Source organism: Delphinapterus leucas, chromosome 4, assembly GCF_059928025.1.
Source record: "Delphinapterus leucas isolate spDelLeu-1000000601 "Yukka" chromosome 4, BTC_Dleu_Yukka2, whole genome shotgun sequence".
NCBI classification, from domain to species: Eukaryota; Metazoa; Chordata; class Mammalia; order Artiodactyla; family Monodontidae; genus Delphinapterus; species Delphinapterus leucas.
In genome coordinates this window covers 70,185,590-70,205,800 of record NC_143132.1, presented here as the reverse complement: position 1 = coordinate 70,205,800, position 20,211 = coordinate 70,185,590, and the positions used below count along the sequence as shown (strand labels likewise).

At 46.4% G+C, this 20,211-nt stretch overlaps 1 protein-coding gene across 4 annotated transcripts in view; it reads right to left on the bottom strand.

Moving 5' to 3' along the window:
• The window catches only part of LOC111171693 (kalirin), a 114,364-nt gene that overhangs the window by 47,284 nt on the left and 46,869 nt on the right, over nt 1-20,211 (bottom strand). For all 4 annotated transcript variants that reach the window (XM_022567528.3, XM_022567539.3, XM_022567547.3 and 1 more), the window contains 8 exons: nt 12,812-12,942; nt 8,303-8,369; nt 6,356-6,459; nt 6,105-6,174; nt 5,696-5,782; nt 4,771-4,863; nt 3,964-4,014; nt 3,015-3,092 (listed from right to left, as the gene is read on the bottom strand). In XM_022567528.3, coding sequence (XP_022423236.1) covers nt 3,015-3,092; nt 3,964-4,014; nt 4,771-4,863; nt 5,696-5,782; nt 6,105-6,174; nt 6,356-6,459; nt 8,303-8,369; nt 12,812-12,942 — 681 coding nt within the window. The remainder of the gene's footprint in view (nt 1-3,014; nt 3,093-3,963; nt 4,015-4,770; nt 4,864-5,695; nt 5,783-6,104; nt 6,175-6,355; nt 6,460-8,302; nt 8,370-12,811; nt 12,943-20,211) is intronic.

The window sequence follows — 20,211 nt, the reverse complement described above, 5'->3', positions numbered from 1 at the left end:
CTCCAGGAAAACACCCGAAGGAAGGTAAAATTATTAGCTGAAAAGATGCTGGGGAATTATGCTGGCCCCTCTTGTTTTTTATTAAAAGGAGAACAGAAAGTAGATGATGCTGGAGCTGGAAGTGGCCTTTCTGTCCTCGGAGCTCTGAGAGGTGTGCCTGCCTGGCCCTTGCAGCCAGGACCTGGGGTGCTAGCCATGAACCTAGAACCAACCTGGGGCCAAGGGAAGTGATGGAGGCCGGACCACAAAAAGAAATCAGATGAGTCAGGCTCCTCTCTTCTATTATTTCAGGATGGGGAAATTCTGAGGTCTTAGTCTCCTGCTCCAGATCAGCAGCTACAGTTGAGATACTATCAACAGGTGCCTATATTTCAATGCCTCCAGTTGCCAGATCACTTGACACTCGGGGTAGGAGGTGGAGCCTATCTGGTTTGCCAGTTCTAACCAGATTTTCAGAAACATCGTCACGTCTTCAAAGGGAATATGGCCTAACCCAGCAAGTCTTCACGGATGCTACTGCTTTTTCTACTGTTCTGCAACAAGAAGACACTGGCATCTGAGATAGTGGCCAGAGGGCCTCCTCTGAACTGTACTCTCAGGTGACAACTTTTGCCCTTTAGTGCAAATGTGGGCTATTTTCTGTATGTGACGCCTTGTTCCAAACATTACCCAACACACAGGCCATTTTCCTTTCATGTTCCTGAGAAACACCTGCCCTCTGCTTGGACTGTGGTTCCTTACTGTCAAGGTCAGCAGCCAAACAGGCTTATCTCTACCCTGGTCCAAAGTTAATATTAAGCCAGTGACCAGCCCTAAAAGCTCTATTAATATTACATAAGAGCCTGACCCATGATTTATAGCCCTGTCAATGCCAAAGGGAAAGCTAGAGGATTTAAAAGGGAGAGAATCTAAGGGAAGGGGCTAACTTCTCCCTGGCCCAAAGCCACGGACTTCAGAAGGAATGCAAGTACGTTCATGGTCCTTCCCAATTAGCTGAAGGAATGCAAAGCATATTCTCTAGGGCTTGATGAAAAAAGGAGATGGTGGTGCTTGATTTAAAAGAGAAAATAATTCCACCCTCCTGTGTGTGGCCTTCTGTGGACACACGACCATGCACAACACAGTCCCTGTGAAGTCTGACTTGGGTCAGAAGGTACATCAGATGTTGCTCCTCCTGTCAGTGGCCAGTTCCTCCAGAGACCAAGAGAAAGCCGAGCCAGACTCCTGCTCAGAAAAACACAGGGACATCAAGGACGAAGAGCAAAAGGAATTACTTTTGTTCAGAATAGGCTCAGATCTGGCATAATTCCAAGGGAACAGGTACAACGTCATCTAGCATGACTAAAGAAACACTGTATGAGAACTCGGGGTGAATTTCTGCTGCATGACCCTGCTTCTCGAATGCCTCATGTCTACTGTGGAGAACAAGAACCTGTGAAAAAATGAACAGCAGAAAGGACCCTCCACATAGTTCCTGGTCACAACAAATCAATGGAAATCAGACAGGGACACCAGGATGGGCGGCAAGGGCAAAAAGGACAGAAGAATTTGGCTCAAGACCATCATGAATTCAACTCATTAACCCAAACCCGAATATAGCATTTCCTAACTTTACTTGTATACCAGTCTGCCTTATGTCTATTTTATTCTAGTTTAGCCAGAGGAAAAAAATGAATAATGAAATCTTGCAGGATTACTGGGAAACAGGATTAGAAGATCCACATCTTTCTCTAAGGGGCTCAACAACAACTAAGCACCAGTCAATAACTGCATCAGTTCCAGTTTTATCGTATTAATATTTAAAACAGATTATGTTTAGTTAGAAGTGTGGATATAAATTAATAACAGCCACTTATTAAGTTTAAACCAGGAAAGTCAATTTGCTCTCCTAAGGTTCACTGTTATGGGTTGAATTGAATCCCCTCTCCAATTTGGATGTTGAAGTCTTAACCCCCAGCACCTCAGAATGCGACCTTATCAAAAGACAGAGCCTTTACAAAGGGAATCAAGTTAAAGAGAGGTCATTGTGGTGAGCCTTAATCAAACATGATCGGTGTCTTTATAAAAAGGGGAAATTTGGACACAGAGATATGTACAGAAGGAAGGCGATGTGAAGATACAGGAAGAATGCCATGTGAACATGAAGACGGCCATCTACAAGCCAAGGAGGGAGGCCTGGACAGACCCTTTCCTCACAGCACTCAGAAGGAACCACCCTTGCCTACACTTTGATCTTGGACTTCTAACTTCTGGAAATGTGAGGTGATAACATTTCTGTTGTTCAAGCCACCCAGTCTGTGGTACTTTGTTATGGCAGCCCTAGCACACTAGCATATTTGTTGAAATCCAAACCCTGGGTACATCTAGCTGTTTCTCCCAAGACTTGATTCTTCTTGTCAAAGAACAGAAATGTGCACTGTGATGTTTTAGAGCTTTAATAATTCATTTAGCTAAAAAGCCATTTTCCCTCTGTTCTACTCTCATCACGTAGTCCTGTTCTCCCTCACATTCCCGGCATTTCTCAAGCAAGCAAGAAAAGGGAAGAGGTCATCGGCACGTCCATAGCTATAAAGAATCTGGGGTCTTTCCAAGCCCCTTGCAACCCTGACTGCAGCTTGGTTGACTTCCTCTGGCTGCCCTATCACTGGAGGTCCTAAATAGGTGCACCTTCCAGGCCTGTGATCCAGAGGGGCCCGGGCACAAGGGCAAACGCGGGAACACGCGCACAGGACTTCAAAGGGAAGCCTGGGCTCCTGCTGCCCTGAAGGGAGAGGGCTAAGCCTTCTTTTTTTTTTTTTTGCGGTATGCAGGCCTCTCGTTGCTGTGGCCTCTCCCGCTGCAGAGCACAGGCTCTGGATGTGCAGGCTCAGCGGCCATGGCTCACGGGCCCAGCCGCTCCGCGGCACGTGGGATCTTCCCCGACCGGGGCACGAACCCGTGTCCCCTGCATCGGCAGGCGGACTCTCAGCCACTGCGCCACCAGGGAAGCCCAAGAAGCCTTCTTAAGGGCTCACCTCAAAGCCCTGCAGGCGCCCCAGATTCATCATGTCGTTGCAGCGTTTTGGAACAAGGCACATTAACTCCACTGCTTTCTGTGGGAAAGAACAACAGCAGTCAGGGCGGGGAGCAGCCAGTCGGGTAGGGGGCTCGGCGGTTCCATGCTGGAAGCCAGGGGCCTCCTGGGCGCTCCCTGATCCTAGGAAAGGACACTGGTCCCTGCTGTCCACTTCAGAGGAGGGAGGGCTTTCCTGTTCTAAGCTGGGGGCTGTTGGTCATCCGTGCAGGGGCTCCACGTGAATCAGTGAGCACACACGGGGAGGATGCTACCAGCCCATCCTTTTCCTAACCTTCCCACTTCTGTTTATCCATTTGCTTTCCTTCTTGCATTTTCTTTTTCTCTTTGTTGCTCCCTGGCTGCCAAAGCAACAGCTTAGCCTTGTTTGTGAAATACTAGAGGTTTTAACCTAAAATAGCCTGTCAGAATGGTCTGTAACCTCCCTGGCTTAAAATAATCCCCATGGTGACATTGTCTCTGAGGACTTCACTTAGGGAGTAATCCTCGGGGACGGGGGAGGGGGTGAAAACGGAATAATTTATATGTCAGCCTCAAATAGTACCTGGATTCATGGATAAAGCTGCACGATGAAACACCCAATCTCTGCAGGATGTTAGAGGGTTAAAATACCACCCTTTCGCACCACATGTCACTGGGAGCTATGAGGAGAACATGAGCGGGGCTAAGCTCTGGTCTGGCCCTGGACTGGATTCTCAAAAAACGTTCAGTGTGCTCCTTAATACTCGCCACTACACATCCTGCTGGGCAGCTGTTTGCAAGGGGCTCTTTGCTGTCTGAGAGGAGCCAGCCTGGACTCTCCATCCTCCAGAGCCAATCTTTCCCCTTTAGGGCCAGACATCCAATAACTGTCCCATAAGAGCCACCAGCATTACAAGCAGAAAACTCACCTCGATATCAGAACACTCCAAACCAGCCTTCTCGCTGTATCTCAGGAAGTCCTAGCGAGTGGGGGAAGCAGGGAGAGTGAAACCAGTTAGGAAAATAGAGCCCTATAAAAAACGTAGCATCGTAAAAACCAAGATGACACCCAGGAGACTTTCCTTCCCCGCAGAGACGGCAATGCTTTGTAGTAGCTGAGATATGAAGCTGTGAGTCACGGTGGATGTAATCACACAGAGAAAACCCCCGGGATATTCAAAGATTCAGAGCTATGGGAAAAGGGCGGGAGGGGTGAAGGGGAGAGAAAGTGTGTGAATAGGGACAAAAGGGGAATGATGACAAGGAGGAAAGGGACAAAGGACTGTCAAATCTCTCATTTGCTTCATATTTCTGTAAGACAAGTCAAACTAAATGATTTTAAAAAGTAAAAAAATGATCAACTTTTAGGTTTTACTCATCTAAGGTTCCTAGGGCTTTGCCTTTCCTTTTCTTTCTCTGTGTATTCTATTCTGATTTTATGCTATTATTTTTTAGTTTTTAAAGGTACCAAGTCAGTCAGTGATGGCAACAAAGTGATCTGGAAAAAAGAAAATCAAATAACCACCAACCTTAAGGAAGGAACAACAGGCATGCAATTTATTCAGGGGCAAAGCTGACACAAACAACCAGCCGGTAAAAGGTAAAAACCCACACATGCCCCCAACTAGTTCACAGGGCAAGTGTGGTGGAGACAGAACCTCGAGCTGACCTGCTCCCTAGCTCGGAGCCTGAGGAAGACCCTGCGCCGGCCCTGGGCGGGGCTCACAGCCTCTTACCTTGAGGAGAAGCTGATACTTCGTTATTCTCTGAATGGGCTTGATAAGGAAGTCGCTAAGTGTCAGCCTTTCATTTATCTCCTGTTTCACCTCCTGGAACACAAGGGAGCTACATCAGGGGAAAAGGAACCAAAGGGGTGCTCTGGATAGGGGTTCAAAGGCAAGGATGGCAGGTCTTCGTGTTTGCCAATAAAGGTTTAGAATCTTCAAACCACGCAATGGGTAGAATTGCCTACACAATAGCTCATTTTGTTATTAACGACAAAGCACATCTCACCATCACCTTCTTACCTATCAAGCTCTGTCACACCCAGTCCCAGGGACAAGCTGGCATGGGTGTTCTGTTCTCTCTCCCACTCCACGGCCAAGTCAGAAATGAAGGGCTTCCCCTGGGACACCACAAGCCTACGGGCTGGGCCCTCAACTCAGATCTGCAAACACTCAGGCAAGGGCTCTTTCCAGGTGATGGTGTTGCCTCTCCTCCAGCAAAATAAACACCTCCAGGTTGGGGCAGCACAAACACTTTGAGGTGCTTGCCGGGCCTCGGGGAACGGGAGCAGAGGCTACGTACAAGGTGCTGTGAGCCCCTTGTTGAGGGTCCTCAGCAAGCAGCCTCCAGGGCCCGGTGAGGAAGAGCGTGGGTGCAGTGGGCTCCGGGGTCACGGAAGGCGGACTGGAGCTTCTGCAGCGGGCTCTGCGTTACAGAGTCGTTCTGCCAGTGGGGGCTCTAAAAGCGGAGAGGAGCTGACGAGAACTTAGCCAAGAAGCTAACGGCTCTGTTGAGGCAGCCCTCCCTGTCCTGAGGGATGGACAGTGCCGTGAGGGGGCCACGCACGGATGGATGACGGCTGGTGTTTGTGAATGGGGCGGTCCCGGCCTGGGCGTCTTGCCCACACCGTGGTTCAGCCAAGTCCGAGCAGCTTACCTCAAAGTAGGCGTCGTACTCAGCGACGATGTACTCGGAGCGTGGCTTATTCTGGCAGTACCACACGTAGATGTGCAGCTTCCGCTCCTGCAAAGGCAGAGGGAAAGGCGCTCAGGCAGCTGTGCCTCGCGCCCCATCTCAGAGTGCTAAGCTGGTCTACGGGCGGAGAGACAAAGGACAAAGATGTGGCCCATGCTCTGGGGCCGCACCAAGGAGGCTAAATATCAAGGACAGAGGAGAAAAACACAGTGGGCAAGAGCCCATCTTCCAAACTGCCAGGAAAGAGAGAAAAAACCCCAACAGCTCAGAGAGGGATGAGAAGGGAGAGCAGAGGAGGGAAGGGACAGTAAAATGCATGCAAATGTGCATGGTGGGAGGGGGAGCGGAGGGGCCGCAGGGCAACACTCACATATTTAATAAAGAGCTGTGCCAGTCTGTCTTGCTCCTGGATACATTTTTCCAGTTCACCCAGGAAAACACTATAAAAGGATGGAGAGAAGAGAAGGAGGGCACATTCTTCAGAACTGTATCATTTCTCAGTGGTGAGATGAATGACACAAGACTCTCCCCAAACCCCACCCCTAAGGTCAGACACAGCGGGAGGACAGGAGAGTCCTGGGTTCCAAGACCCCCTGATCGTCAGGGCAACGTAGCACTTACTCCTTATGCCAATCATAAATCTGGTGAATATTTCCAAACACGATTTTATCCTTTCCTCGCATGTCCTCAGGGACACCCTTTTCTTCTATCCTCTTCATGAAGCCCTGCGGGGCGGAGGCAACGGTGAGTAAAGCATTTTCACGAGGAGGCTTTCTGGGCCGAGCCCCACCCTGCAGCCCCGTGGAAGCCCCCGCTGCGTGTGAGGAGGCGGCCAAGGGCTTCTGTGGTTTCTCCGCACTCAACCAGGACTTCACCCTTGTGCAGAGGGACAGACAAAACTTCTGTGAAGTTCTGGGTCCCTTTCTTCGTCTCCAGCCCCCGCAAGAAAGCAGGACGAAGAAGAAGGTTGCCTGTTCTTCTCCCATCTCCCAATCCAATTAATTACGTCTTTAAAGGCTGAAAACTACATGTGTTTGACCTAGAAATAAGTCTTAATAGGTGAATACTTTCGATTCTGTAAAGTGCTATCATATATAATCTTATCTCAGTTTTAAAATCAGGTTCTGAGGTTGTACCAGCATTTATCCCCATCGAAAGATGAGAAAGCCAGTGCATGGGGAATTATGTGATTTGTCTAAGTCACACCACTGATGTCTGACTTCCCTGGACCTCAGTCTGCAGATTCCCAAGCCTTCCACTTCCAGGCTGGACTGCTTATGGAGGCTGCTACAACTCTAGCTGCCCCCATCCCACCTTGGAACAGAGGATAACTTTCCCCAAGTTAGAATTCAAGTCTTCTATCTGCCAGGTTAGTCTGTGTATCCAAGGTTCAGGACAGGTAAATACAAACCCCTAAATCAGCAGACTGCATAGGATGGGGGCTTACAGATCCAATGTAAGGAACCAGCAGGTGATTCAGATATCAGGCATTCACTTTTTAGACTTCACATCCTGTCGTTTAAGATGATTAACAGCAGGGCTCTAAGGCATCTAAATTATCCATTTAGTTTCTTAGACTTTTTCCTCCAAGTGTCTAAATCCCCCTAAAGTAAACCCCTATGGAGAGAGCTGTTTTATTTACTATCAAGTTGACTTTTAACTGTGGACCTGCCATTCTCGCCTTATTGGTGGTTTTTTCTTTGTCCTCTTGGTAGCAAACTAGGGAAACACAGAAGCCCCAACGTTTCACTAAGAGTGACCTGCTTGACTTGCTTAGTGCCCATGGTGGCTCATAACTGTGAAGAATATATGTCTGTATATTCTTATACTTACGGTTATATATATATATATTTATAACTAATATATATATTGGTTAGATACCAATGAAAAGCTCTGGAGACAATAACTTGGTCACCTAAAACAAGGTGAAATGGATTCAGGTCTAACTAAGAGGCTACAACATTTGGGGCCCTACCCTCCTCTAAATCTCTTATAATATTTCAAGGGGAAAAGAAAAAAACTTACCTACATATTCTATTTGATCTACTACCATTTTTAGTTTCATCTCTACAAATACCCAGGGAGAGTAAAATACATACTGTCAAGTTAAATCACCATGGGGCCAGGACTTCCCTGGTGGCACAGTGGTTAAGAATCCTCCTGCCAATGCAGGGGACATGGGTTCGATCCCTGGTCCAGGAAGATCCCACATGCCGCGGAGCAACTAAGCCCGTGTGCCACAACTACTGAGCCTGTGCTCTGGAGCCCACAAGCCACAACTACCGAGCCCACAAGCCACAACTACTGAAGCCCGCACGCCTAGAGCCCGTGCTCTACAACAAGAGAAGCCACCGCAATGAGAAGCCCGCGCACTGCAACGAAGAGCAACCCCCGCTCGCCGCAACTAGAGAAAGCCCGCGCGCAGCAACGAAGACCCAATGCAGCCAAAAAGTAAATAAAAATAAATAAATAAATAAACAAAACAAAACAAAACACCACAGGGCCCAGGTAGGGTCCAATATGCCACTGGCTGGGTGACCACAGACCCGCCCTGAGCCATGTACTCACCTCTACCACAATCCCCAGATCCTTCACATAGTCTTTCTCTGTCTGTACCAGTTCATTCAGGACAAACCTGAGCAGGAGATTAAGAACAGTGAGGGTTCCTCTTCACTGTGAAGCAAGAAATCTTCACACTGAAGTTCACAGGAAAGTTACTTTGGCGTCTCTGTGACAAGACCACCCAAACCCACGCTGGGCACCCTGGGGGAGGTGCTGGCTGGTGCCCTCTGGACGAGAGGCCCCCGCTGCTCAGGAGCTGAGGGCAGCGGGGCTGAGAAGGTTTTCCCAGATGGCAGCAACAGCCAGAAGAACAATGCTCACAACCCAGCATCTGTCTTCCTATTCCTTATTCTTCCTCCTCCCTCACCTACAACTGAATAGTTGTACAGACACAAGGCAGAAGGAATAACAGTCACTTGGGCAAAGCTGAGTTATGAAAGCTTCGAAGCCAAGGGATCAGCATGAGGCTTTTCCTCCTTCGTGTCAGCTCTGTTCTTTGCTTAACAAGAAGAGAAAGACATTTGTCTGATAAGCAACCTTTGGGCCTCAGAGACACAGTCATCAAGTGAAGTGTTTGAGATACAGAAGCTACAATTATTTAGAGAGGCATCCATGGTAACTGGCCTGCAAAAATCCCCTGTCCAGGCCAGAAAGATTCCCTAATCACCCCTTTCAGTGTGGCCACATCCCCATCCCCACCCGATGTGGGATTTAATCACTATGAGGACATTTACTTTCTTGGTTTCTTTCTTGTTAATGATTTCTTCCTCTTAGAACATTTGCTTTTGTGCCAGTTGCTTCAGCTGGCTTTTCTCAAGCTTATGAGAAGGTAAGTACTATAAGCCCTGGTTTATGTAGATGGAAATACTGAGGGAGTATCGCCCAAGATGATAATGTGAGAAGCAGAGCTGGGATTTGAACCCAGTTGTACAAGAGTCCAAAGACTCTGCTCTTTCACTGTCGCCCGCTGCCTGGTTAAACGACTCAGACTGGCTCTCTGGAGTCCCTGAGGCGTCAAACCCAAACACTTCTTTCTTCCTGTCCAGACAGTAAAGAGCTGGACATAAAACACATATGGCTGTGCACAGGGGCAGGGTAGGTGTATGCAGCTTAATGGAGTCTGATTTGTATTACCTAAGTTTGAAAGAGTTTAGCCTGGAGCCATACAACTGCATTTTTGACCCGAGTGGCAGAAGGGATCAAGTTCTAGGATGTCAAAGAGGGGCCCCAGCCGAAGGGTAGTAGCCGTTCTGAACCCAGGAAGCAATTCCTCTGAAATTCTTGTCCATACAGCACAGAGAAGCCACCGAATCCCCGGGCCTAGAGCCTCAGGGCGATGGGGAACACAGGCTTCTTTATCAGCATGCCCAGCACTTCCAACCAGCTCCCTCTCTCTGATACACACAATTATGTGTTTCAGGCCACAGGAAGGAACTGGCAACGCCAAATAAAAGCATTTAAATGTATCTTTAGCATGGTCCGAGTTACCACTTGGAAGAAGGTGGTAGAAGAAAAACCACAGGAAAGTTAGGGTGGGAATTTGGGGCCTGAAGGGCCTTCTGGAGATGAAGTCCAGCTCTCTGCCTCTGGGTGGTATTTCTATGCTAAGCTACCTGCTGACATTGAAGGGTGTCCTGGGCTTTCCAGCCTCTAGGGAAGAGGATTAGACTAGGTGCTGCCAGTGGACCTAGCATCTCCTCCCTTGAAGAGCTGATGAAAAACACTTGGAGAGATAATGACACATTAAAAGACATTCTGAAAAGGTACATAAAAGATTTATGCTACATGCATCTCAAGGCAGTACACAATCAATTGTCAAATAAACTGAACTGACAATAAAGCAATTTTTTTCATGTTCAGTTCTTATGAGTAAAGGTTATTTACAAAGTAAATGTTATTCTTTGGTCCAACTAAATTTCTTCCAGCTACAGGTCAGACCTACTTCTGACGTCTGTCCTTCACAATGGTAGGGAATGGCTGGTCTTCCACAGAAAAATCTCTTACAGCCTTTGCACTGGCTGTTGCCTGTGTCGAGAATACGTTTCCTCCATGGCTAAAGGCTAGTTCCTTACCTGCTTCTGGTCTTTGAGCAGACCGCTTTGGTCAGAACCATTTAAAGCCGCAACATGGCCTCATCCATACTCCCGATCTCCCTTACTATTTTTTCTTTTCTCCCAGCTTCTAACATACTACATGATTTATTTTAAATTTTGTTTACTGTATGATTTCTCCCATTAGAATGTAAACGTGTCACGAGAGCATGGACTTTTCTTTTGTTGTTATTGTTTGTTTTATTCACTGCTGTACGCCAAGCACTTGGTACATAACAGGTGCTCAACAAACATTTGCTGAATAAATGAGTGGCTAAAACTTGAAGACAATTAAGTCCATTCTTGGTCTTTTTCTTCTCCTGGACAAATAACTGTCTGTTTACATCTTCTCTCCATGGAGCTCTCATTAAACCTTTTGCGGGCTTACTGGATTGAGTCTCAATTCTCTATCCCCCCCAGCCTCCAGCTTCACATCCTCTCTTTCATCGTGACCATAAAGTATAGCAGAATAAGGACAATATACAGTAAAAGGAATGACTCATTCTAATGCCTGGAATTTTGGGACACTGCAGGATGTGAAAATATGTGGAGGAGGGTGAGAGAGTGAGAAGAGGGGGAAGAAATGAATGAATTGGGTAAAAGAAGCAACAAGCCTTTGCCTGTTGGAGCAAAATTAGACAATATCATGTCTGGAAGCAAGACAATGACTTAAATGACTGTTCAAAGGCCCTTTTACAAGAGTAGAGATAAGCTTTGCCAAGGAACACCTGTCACCTTAAAGGTTACCTCCCTAATATAAGCTTTCACCTTCCTAAGTTTTGCTTTGGCTTGACAGGACTAGAACATCAGCTCCAACCCTGCCTCATCTATGTAAAAACTGAAAAGCTAAGGAGAAGCAGCTTTGTATAAGTCCTAAGAAACTTCCCTTTGGGGATGGTATTTCTTTACCCCTATTCTATTCCTGGGGTTCCCCTGAGCACCCATAAAGTTAAGGGGGTAAATATGGAACCAGAGCACTTACATGACACTTGCTCATTTCCATTAGGAGGTGACAGCCCTGCTCTGGGGCCAGGCCCTAGCTATGATGTTTCCTTGGTAACAGTTATAAATGGTCACTTCGTCTATCTGCAGGCAACAGAAGGACCTGGCCTCCTTTATTTTTGCTAATCTTCATGTCTATGACCAGGCTAAAGGAGTGACTAGTTCGAGGCAGAAGGGCAGGCTAATTAGCAACAGGGCGGGACCTTTTCCGCCTGCCTATCCCATTCTCACTGTGCTTACCATCTCTCACACATCAAGCTATGTGCAAGACTCACCAGCAGCTCTGCGTGCAACACAGAGTGAAACCCTAAACAACAAAACCGAGGGACTGCAGTTCCGCAGTAATGGTGTTGCCATCTTCTTGATCAAATCAAGTAACAGAAGATTGACTTCACATCACGGTGGATAACTCAAACCTTGCAAAACATATGGGTTCTTGTGAAATGGACTGCCAATGTGAATTGTATTTACCCCTAACCATTCTAAAAGTAAAGAGGCTCTCTTGGAACTCAGCCCACAGTGAAATAAGTCAGACAGAGAAAGACAAATACTGTATGATATCACTTGTATGTGGAACCTAAAAAATAAAAAAAACTAGTGAATATAACAAAAAGGAAACAGACTCACAGATATAGAGAACAAACTAGTGGTTACCAGTGGGGAGAGGGAAGGGGGAGGGGCAAGATAGTAGTAGGGGATTAAGAAGTACAAACTATTATGTGTAAAATAAATAAGCAAGGATATATTGTATAGCACAGGGAAATATAGCCAATATTTTATAACTATAAGTGAAGTATAACGTTTAAAGTTTGTGAATCACTATGTTGTACACCTGTAACTTACATAATATTGTACATCAACTGTATCTCAATTTAAAAAAATTGGGCTAAAAAAACCCCCCCAAAAAACAAATATTACTCTATAAAAAATTTTTTTTAAATAAATAAAACCGCTGGAGAAGGGGTGGAGCTAGAACCCAGCATGGTAGCTCAACAGCTCCCTTTTCCTATACGTTACTTTCCTACATGTGGGGAAACGTTTCCTCAGATGAAACTCCATCAGACTTTCTAACATGGAGTCTTTGATATGGGGCCACAGTAATGGTCCCATAGTTCCCTGACCTTTGTTGTTTTGTTTTTTATCAGCATGTTTTAAATTTCTAACAGACTTGGTTATAACCACACCGTCAGTAATAGCCCTTATCTTACAGAAAATATTTCAGCTGAAAATCCTTAAAGTCAGTGCCAAATAGCTCGTTGTTGATCAAGGTCACACTGTATAGACCAGTCACCTTTACTTAGAACGAATGGCGCCAATGGAAACACAGTGTGGGGAATCCTTAATTCTCCCCAAACTGCACAGGACCCCGTCCCTTGTCCATTGCACACACGTGCACCAGGCTGGGGTTTGGGGAAGCACTTACATCCTGCCTCTCAGGGCCTTGGCTTTCTGTTCTTCTTCCAGGTTTCTAGGAGGTGTGGGTGGGGTCATGCCCTCATTCAGGCAGCCTGTGGGGTCTTTCAAGCTCCCCCGGTACGAGCCTCCTTCCAGACTCTGAAAAGAGAAGAATGAACAGCCTTAGAGAAGTGAACGTGGGAAAGTGGTCTGGAAGTCCTTGTGTCCCCCCAGCCCAGCCACAGCCAACTTGGTGGATTAGTAACCAAGGCTGTCCTCACTGAACTTCAGTGAAGCACCAGGAGGCCAGAGACTCCCATCTTCCTGCAGCAGGGAGCCCAGAGCCGCCACCTTCTCAGGCAATTAGGATGTACCTGGTGTCAGGGGCCGCCAATTTCCTGAACATAATGAACACCGTCAAAGTGATTGATCTCTGGGTAAGAGCTCCAGAGGTAAAGCTAATCGTCACAATTCTACACCAAACAAGCAGTGAGGAAAGAAAATCCTCACTCGTAGGACCACCAAATGTGAATTGACAAGGGGAGGGCAGTGATAGGAGAATTTGTTCAGTAAAATCATGTTTGTTATATCAGCTACGATTTTCTTTGAAGAGGCCAATGAGATGTAGACAAGAAGAGGTGAACAGACTTAGCCTTTTCTAAAAACATCTTTGCTAAGGTTATTTACCAAGGGCTTTCTTTCATTTATTAATCCCTTTCATCTCTTTTAATTAAGGTGCTGCAGGACGAAGAAACAAGTTAAAGGGGCACTTCCCTGGTGGCGCAGTGGTTAAGAATCCGCCTGGCAATGCAGGGGACACGGGTTTGAGCCCTGGGCCGGGAAGATGCCACATGCTGCGGAGCAACTAAGCCCACATGCCACAACTACTGAGCCTGCGCTCTAGAGCCTGTGAGCCACAACTAGTGAGCCTACACGCCACGACTACTGAAGCCCGTGCGCTCTAGGACCTGTGCTTCACAACAAGAGAAGCCACCGTAATGAGAAGCCCGCGCACAGCAATGAAGAGTAGCCCCGGCTCGCCACAACTAGAGAAAGCCCGTGTGCCGCAACAAAGACCCAATGTACCCAAAAATAAATAAATAAAATAAATAAATTTAAAAAAAAAAAGAAAGAAAAGAAGCAAGTTAAAGGGATTAATATGTTACTCTCGAAAGAGCTAAGGGTAAAGGATTCTAATCCTAGATCTGCCAGTCCCTGGATGATTTTAAGGGAGACAGATAAAATTGTTCCATGCTTCAGTTTTTCTCCATTTTCAAGTTGGGTCTCTCCTTTCTACAGATTTTTAAGGAAAAGTCAGAGACAATAGGTGTACAACCCCTTGAAAAATTTAAAATGCTCTACAGTGGTGGGTTTCCCCCACTGCCCCCATGGATGGAAGTATTAACAATAAGGATGCTAAAAGATGGGGTCAATCTTAACATTTTTATAAGTGCTGTAGAAGAAAGAGCACGCAGCTTATCATTTCATTATGCAAACTGGCAGAAACCATGTGGATAAACAGTAAGACTGGAGACCAAGGTCACGGTGGGCAAATGGAAAACAAATATGGGAGAGTAATCCCAACTAGCCACACAAAACGACTGTCTACTACAGCCACGGTTGTAGGAAAAGGAAAGGCTTTACTTTAGCCGTCTTTGAAAACATCAGCCCTAAGGTTAAAGTCACAAAGATCAAGAAGTGCCCCCAGGGCTTCCCTGGTGGCGCAGTGGTTGAGAGTCCGCCTCCCGATGCAGGGGACACGGGCTCATGCCCCGGTCCGGGAGGATCCCACCTTCCGCGGAGCGGCTGCGCCCGTGAGCCATGGCCGCTGAGCCTGCGCGTCCAGAGCCTGTGCTCCGCAACGGGAGAGGCCACAACAGTGAGAGGCCCGCGTACCGCAAAAAAAAAAAAAAGAAGTGCCCCCAAAGGTAGTAGGAACAAAAGGCTTCAGCATGGTCTTAAACAACCCACACTTGGAGTATCTGTCATAAACTCACTTAGCTGCTGTATTTCAACATAGGCTGAATAGAGGTAGGAAAAGCCCAGGTAAACAAAACCAAAAGGGAATGAGGTGACCAGTGGGGGGCCATTATATGAGAACAGGTGGGGATTATTAGAATTGGAGGCTGAAAAACTTAAAGCTGAGATGTCAACCTTCTTTCCCCCCACTCCATCCCCAAATCAAAGGCCTGTGCCAAGGGCCAAACATGAATTTGTTACCAACACTAGAAGCCAGCATTAAGAGGACAGGGTCTTCAAGCTCGAGAGAGAGAGTTGCTTTTAACTTGACATGAAGGTATCTCACAGAACAAGTAATCAACCATGGAAGTTGTCATCCAGAGAAGCAGCCTAGGCTAAAAATATAGAAAGGTCAAGAAGAGTTTAGCTAAATTTATAGATTCAGGATCTGTAACCAGTTATTAAGGAAATGAGTGTTTGGTGCTGAGGTTTGACAAGCCACCGGACAGACAGGCTTTCCAACGACATGTGACATGTCCCCTGGTGCCACCACCAGAGACAGGCTCCCCAGGCAGATGGACCCAGATGGTGACTGATCCAATTACGTGCCTTTTACTTCCCCTCCCACTGTCCCCACTGTCCTGTTCTAGTCTTTGTTCTGTAGCTTGTTGGCTGGCAGGGTGCTGGCTGCAAGGCGTGGCAAACAGGCTTACATCTCTGCTACAAGGCCCTTCCGTGGACCATCCATCTTGGCGTGGTCCACTCTCAACTCTTCTACAGAATGAAGGACATCTGAGGAGTCCAAAGTGTCACACAGGGAGATATGTTCCATCTCCTCTTGCCCGACCTGTTATACGAGCAAAGAAGCCCAAGTTATCTCTGGGGAAGGACTCTCTGGGATGGAGTTGAGGAAAGCAGAGGCAGTGAGAGAGGAAGTAGAGGGAAATATAGGGTTTGGCTAAGCTGTATGTTAGCTGTCTCAAATAATGGCGTTGGCTATAAATACTTATAATAATTCAAGAGTGATTCCTTCTGAGAACCTGGCTACCTGTGCTAGAGTTGGGATACGAGGTCCCAGCCAAGGGCAACTATGGGTGACCTGCAATTGTCTGCGCTGCTCCTTGGGGGACATGGGAAGTGATGGCTGGCTGATGAGTGGCGGGCTGTGCTGCCCAGGGAGGATTCTGCCCTGTCTGGCGCTCAGGGCCACAGTAGCCTCAGCAGACAAAGGAAAAGGTGTGCAAAGGAGGAAGCAACAAATGTTGCAAACGGGCGCTCCTATAGCTGGTGCCATGTCAGGGAACAGAGATGCAAATAGGATTCAAAAAAGAAGATTAAGTATGGAGGAAGGCTACTGCCACAATAAAAATGAACACATTTCCTGTCAGCTCGATCTTGGACCACATACCCAGAAAATGCCCTGCCTCTGGTCTCCTATATGCACCCTTTCCACATCCCCGAACAGCATTTATTACACAGTGTTATGACTGATTTGTTTGTACTTAAGCAAATATTTATTGTGCTTCTACTATGCGCTGAATATTTACAAAGTGCTGGAGAAATGAAGATGGATAAGATGTGGTTGCCTGCCCACCAAAAATCTAAGCTACAGTGGGCATTCTTCTAGGTAGGAGGGGTACTATGGGGAGGATGAAAAAAAGGAGCAGGCAGCTCTATGATGGGATAGGGAGGGATGGGAAAGGCTTAATGGAAGAGGCAATGCTTGAACTGAGTACTGAGAAATGGAAAGGATTTCACTGGATACACCAATGGAAGGATGATCCAGGCAGGAGGAGCACTGTGACTAAAGGATCAAGTTGAGAAACTACACAGGGCAGCCTGGGAAGCTGAAGGCCACCTGGTATAGGTAGGATACAGAGTGTGAAGCAGGGGGAGAGGGGGATTAGCAAGTAACTGTGTGTTATGTGAGTTGGGGGGAGTGGGTACTAGGGAAAGAAGAAGTAGAGAGTGAAATAGACAACGCTGGAGAGGGATGCAGAGATCAGATAATCAGAAGCCTTGTGTGTAGCATATAATCTGCAAAAAACCCAAATCACTATGCTGAACACCTGAAACTAACACAAGATTGTAAATCAACTATATCTCAATTAAAAAAAAATAGAGACTTTACCTTCGAAGACCAATGATGGGAGAATTTTAAGCAGGAGAGTAACATGACTGGATTTAAGTTTTAGAAAGATCAGTCTTAATGCTCCTAAGAGCTTTTCATGACCTGGGAAAATGTATCTGATATGACAGTAAAAGGAAAACAGGACTTAAGTTTTATATACTCTATGATTAACTACATTATTTTAAAAATATCTAAATTTCAACACTGACTATGTCTAGATGATGATATGATGAGATATAATTTGTGTTTAAACTCTTGTCATTTTTCCAATTTTTCCTGAATGAGCATATAATTGCTTTTATTACAGAAAAGAACTATTAAAAGTTTTTTTAAAAAGGAGAAACAAAAGAAAAGCAAGATCCCTCCAGCAGTCATGTGAAGAGACGTCAGGCTGAAATCAGGGAGGAAACGGTTGCAACAGCCCAGGCAGGAGAGGATTTTTGAGCATCAGCCCTTGACTGTGAGCTCCATTAAGGAAGGTTCTGTGCTGGCAGGACTGGCACGTAGTAGGACTCCGAGAATTTATTGAATAAAACTCAAAGAGTTTTATATGAAACTTTTATATGAAACCTCTCGGTCAAAGCTCATCTGATAAAACAACATTCAGGAAGCTGATGAAGCACCACCTCCCACAACCAACCCCTTAGCTGTCCCACCCTTTTATACAAATTATAAATTATACTAATTTATACAAATTAGTATGAAATCTCTTGACAAAAAGTATTAGATCTTAGTCATTCCCAGGCAACTTGGGGGTAAGGGTAGGGAAGACATTTTATAGTAGAAAAACTGAAATCCGGATTTTCCAGGCAAATGACATTACAGGTTTGTGACTTTGGGATAAAATTTTTTGTTGGATATCTAAGCTATTCCATTTTAACAAGCTCAGGAATCTTTTCCACAGAGGGATGCCAGAGGAACTCAGCTCCTGAAAGCATACATCTACATATTGGATATGATGGGGGGGGGGGTCATTATTTCCTCCCGTCTGGACAATGAACTTCTGTTAACTCTACCTTTTACAGAGCAAGCTGATTCATCTAAAGGAGAGCAAAACACCCACAACAAATGCAGCCTTGCCCTAGCCACGTTCTGTGGCCCACAGGTTGATCTAGGGAGGTGAATGCTATCAAAGTAGGAGAACCAGAGGGCAGGAAGTCTTGCTGAAGCAGGTAGGACTAATTCTCAGGATGCCAGGCCAGCAGGTAGACTGAACAAGAGCTCAGTCCTGGCCAGTCCCTTCCCTAAAGATTTTCAGCCAAGGGTCTGCGAGTGCCATCCTGAGCCCAGTAAACTACTGTGATGTGCCACCTGAGGACGGGAGCTCAGGGAGGAGGCTTTCTTTTTAGGGGTCTAAACATTCATCTCAGGCAGGTGATGGAATCCTGGGCTGTTTAGAAACACACTAGATTCCCTTACAGCCAGGAATCTCTTGCTTCTCAAACTTGAGGAATAAAGCCAAATTACATAGATTGCTAAGCTATTACCCTGCAACATTCACCCAACCAGGATCTACTGACTGACAAATACTGTGTTCAGGGTGTGACTACAGAAGATAAAGTATGACTGGTTCCCTTTCCCTGCTTCTTCACAATGCAAACGAGCTAAGAGCTAACATTTGTGGGATGCTCACTTATCAGTTTACAAAGTGCATTCACACCTGACTCAGTCTTCAACATGACTCGCTTGAGATAAGATTCAGGTGGACAGAATCATCGTTGATAAGTGAGATAAAAGAGAGGCCCAAGTAGATGAAGTAACCTGCCCTGGGCTACGCAATAAGTAGCAGAGACTGGACTAATATCTAGGTCTTCTGATTCCTTATACGCTCAGCACCAATGCTGCCAGTCCCTACGTCTAGGAAAAACTTTATTAAAAATCACACGGGAAAAGCAGGGGGAGCCTTAGTCCTGGCTTAGAGTTAAAGACAATACCTTTAATACAAAACCCAGAACAAGTATTTGAGCTCTCTTTGGGGGGAGGCGGGTGGGCATGCTCTCTTGGCAAACAAAAGCACTGATTAAAGACCAAGGCTGGCAGGTGAGACCTCAGAAGTATCCATGAATGCCGAGAGGGACTCGCCAAAGGAGTTTCCGGGGGTCTTCGGGGTTTTATGTGCACTGCAGGTGAGTGGGGAACCGCTGTCCTGGTTGCCTAACAGCAGCTTTCCAGCAGGAGAGATCACAACTGCTGGAGGCCACAGCCTTGGCACAGTCATGACCACGTGACCATACAGCACCAAGGGCAGCTTTGGGACTCAGGGACACAAGGGATCTTATGGCTTCTGGGTGGAGCCGGGGGGGGGCCAAATGATTTCTTTTTTCTTTTTTTTTTTTTTTTGCTGACAAAGCAAGAGACTTTATTGGAAAGGTGCACCCAGGCAGAGAGCAGAAGGGTAAGGGAACGGAGAACTGCTCTGTCACGTGACTTGCAGTCTCAGGTTTTATGGTAATGAGATTAGTTTGCAGGTTGTTTCTGGCCAATCATTTTGACTCAGGGTCCTTCCTGGAAATGATTTCTAACTACAGCATTTAGTGCCATCTCCTGAGCAACCAAAATAGAAATCAGAAAGAACCTAAGCCCTAGATATAAAAGTCCGAGTATGCCAGATGCCCCTGTAACATTTCCAGATTCTGTAAATTGGGAAGGACCTTATTAGTTCTTCTTATACTGAGCTAATTTCCACCCACACGTTCTGCCCTCTGGAGCAACCAAGAGTAAGACCAGCCTTTCTTTTCCACAGCAGTGCTCAGTTATGAGAAGACGGCTCTCATGTGTCTTCTCTCTCCTAACTTCTTCTCCCCATTCTTAACCCCAGTTTCTGCAACTCTCCATCAAATGACATGGACCACGTGGTATTGGTTTCCTCCTCCAGGGAGGGCCCTTCCACTGAGTTCAAGAGCATTTTAGAATGCCAGGTTCAGAACCCGATACATGACTCCACACAACTCATGACGGGCATGGTCTGAAGAGCTTTGAGTACAATGGGGCTATGACGCCCCTGGATCTGTACGTTGTACTTTCATTAACCCAGCCTATGACCACACTGGGTATTCTGGCAGCTGGAACACTCTTGTACTTACAGTCAAATAAAAACTCCAGAACTTTTACAGGCTCTAGATCTTATCCTCTTCTAAGCTAGAGAGCTCATGAGAAATAGGCATACCAGTCTCGGAGGTGAAGACGTAACTCCGTATTCTCAAACGCAGCTGAGGAAACAACCAACTACTGGTGCTCCGTCACTACCCCACAGTGGGTACGTATTGAGATGGGAGGAAACAGAAAGTAGAGGAAAGGAGAAAGGATCGAATTTTGGTTAGAAGATTCTGAGAAATCAG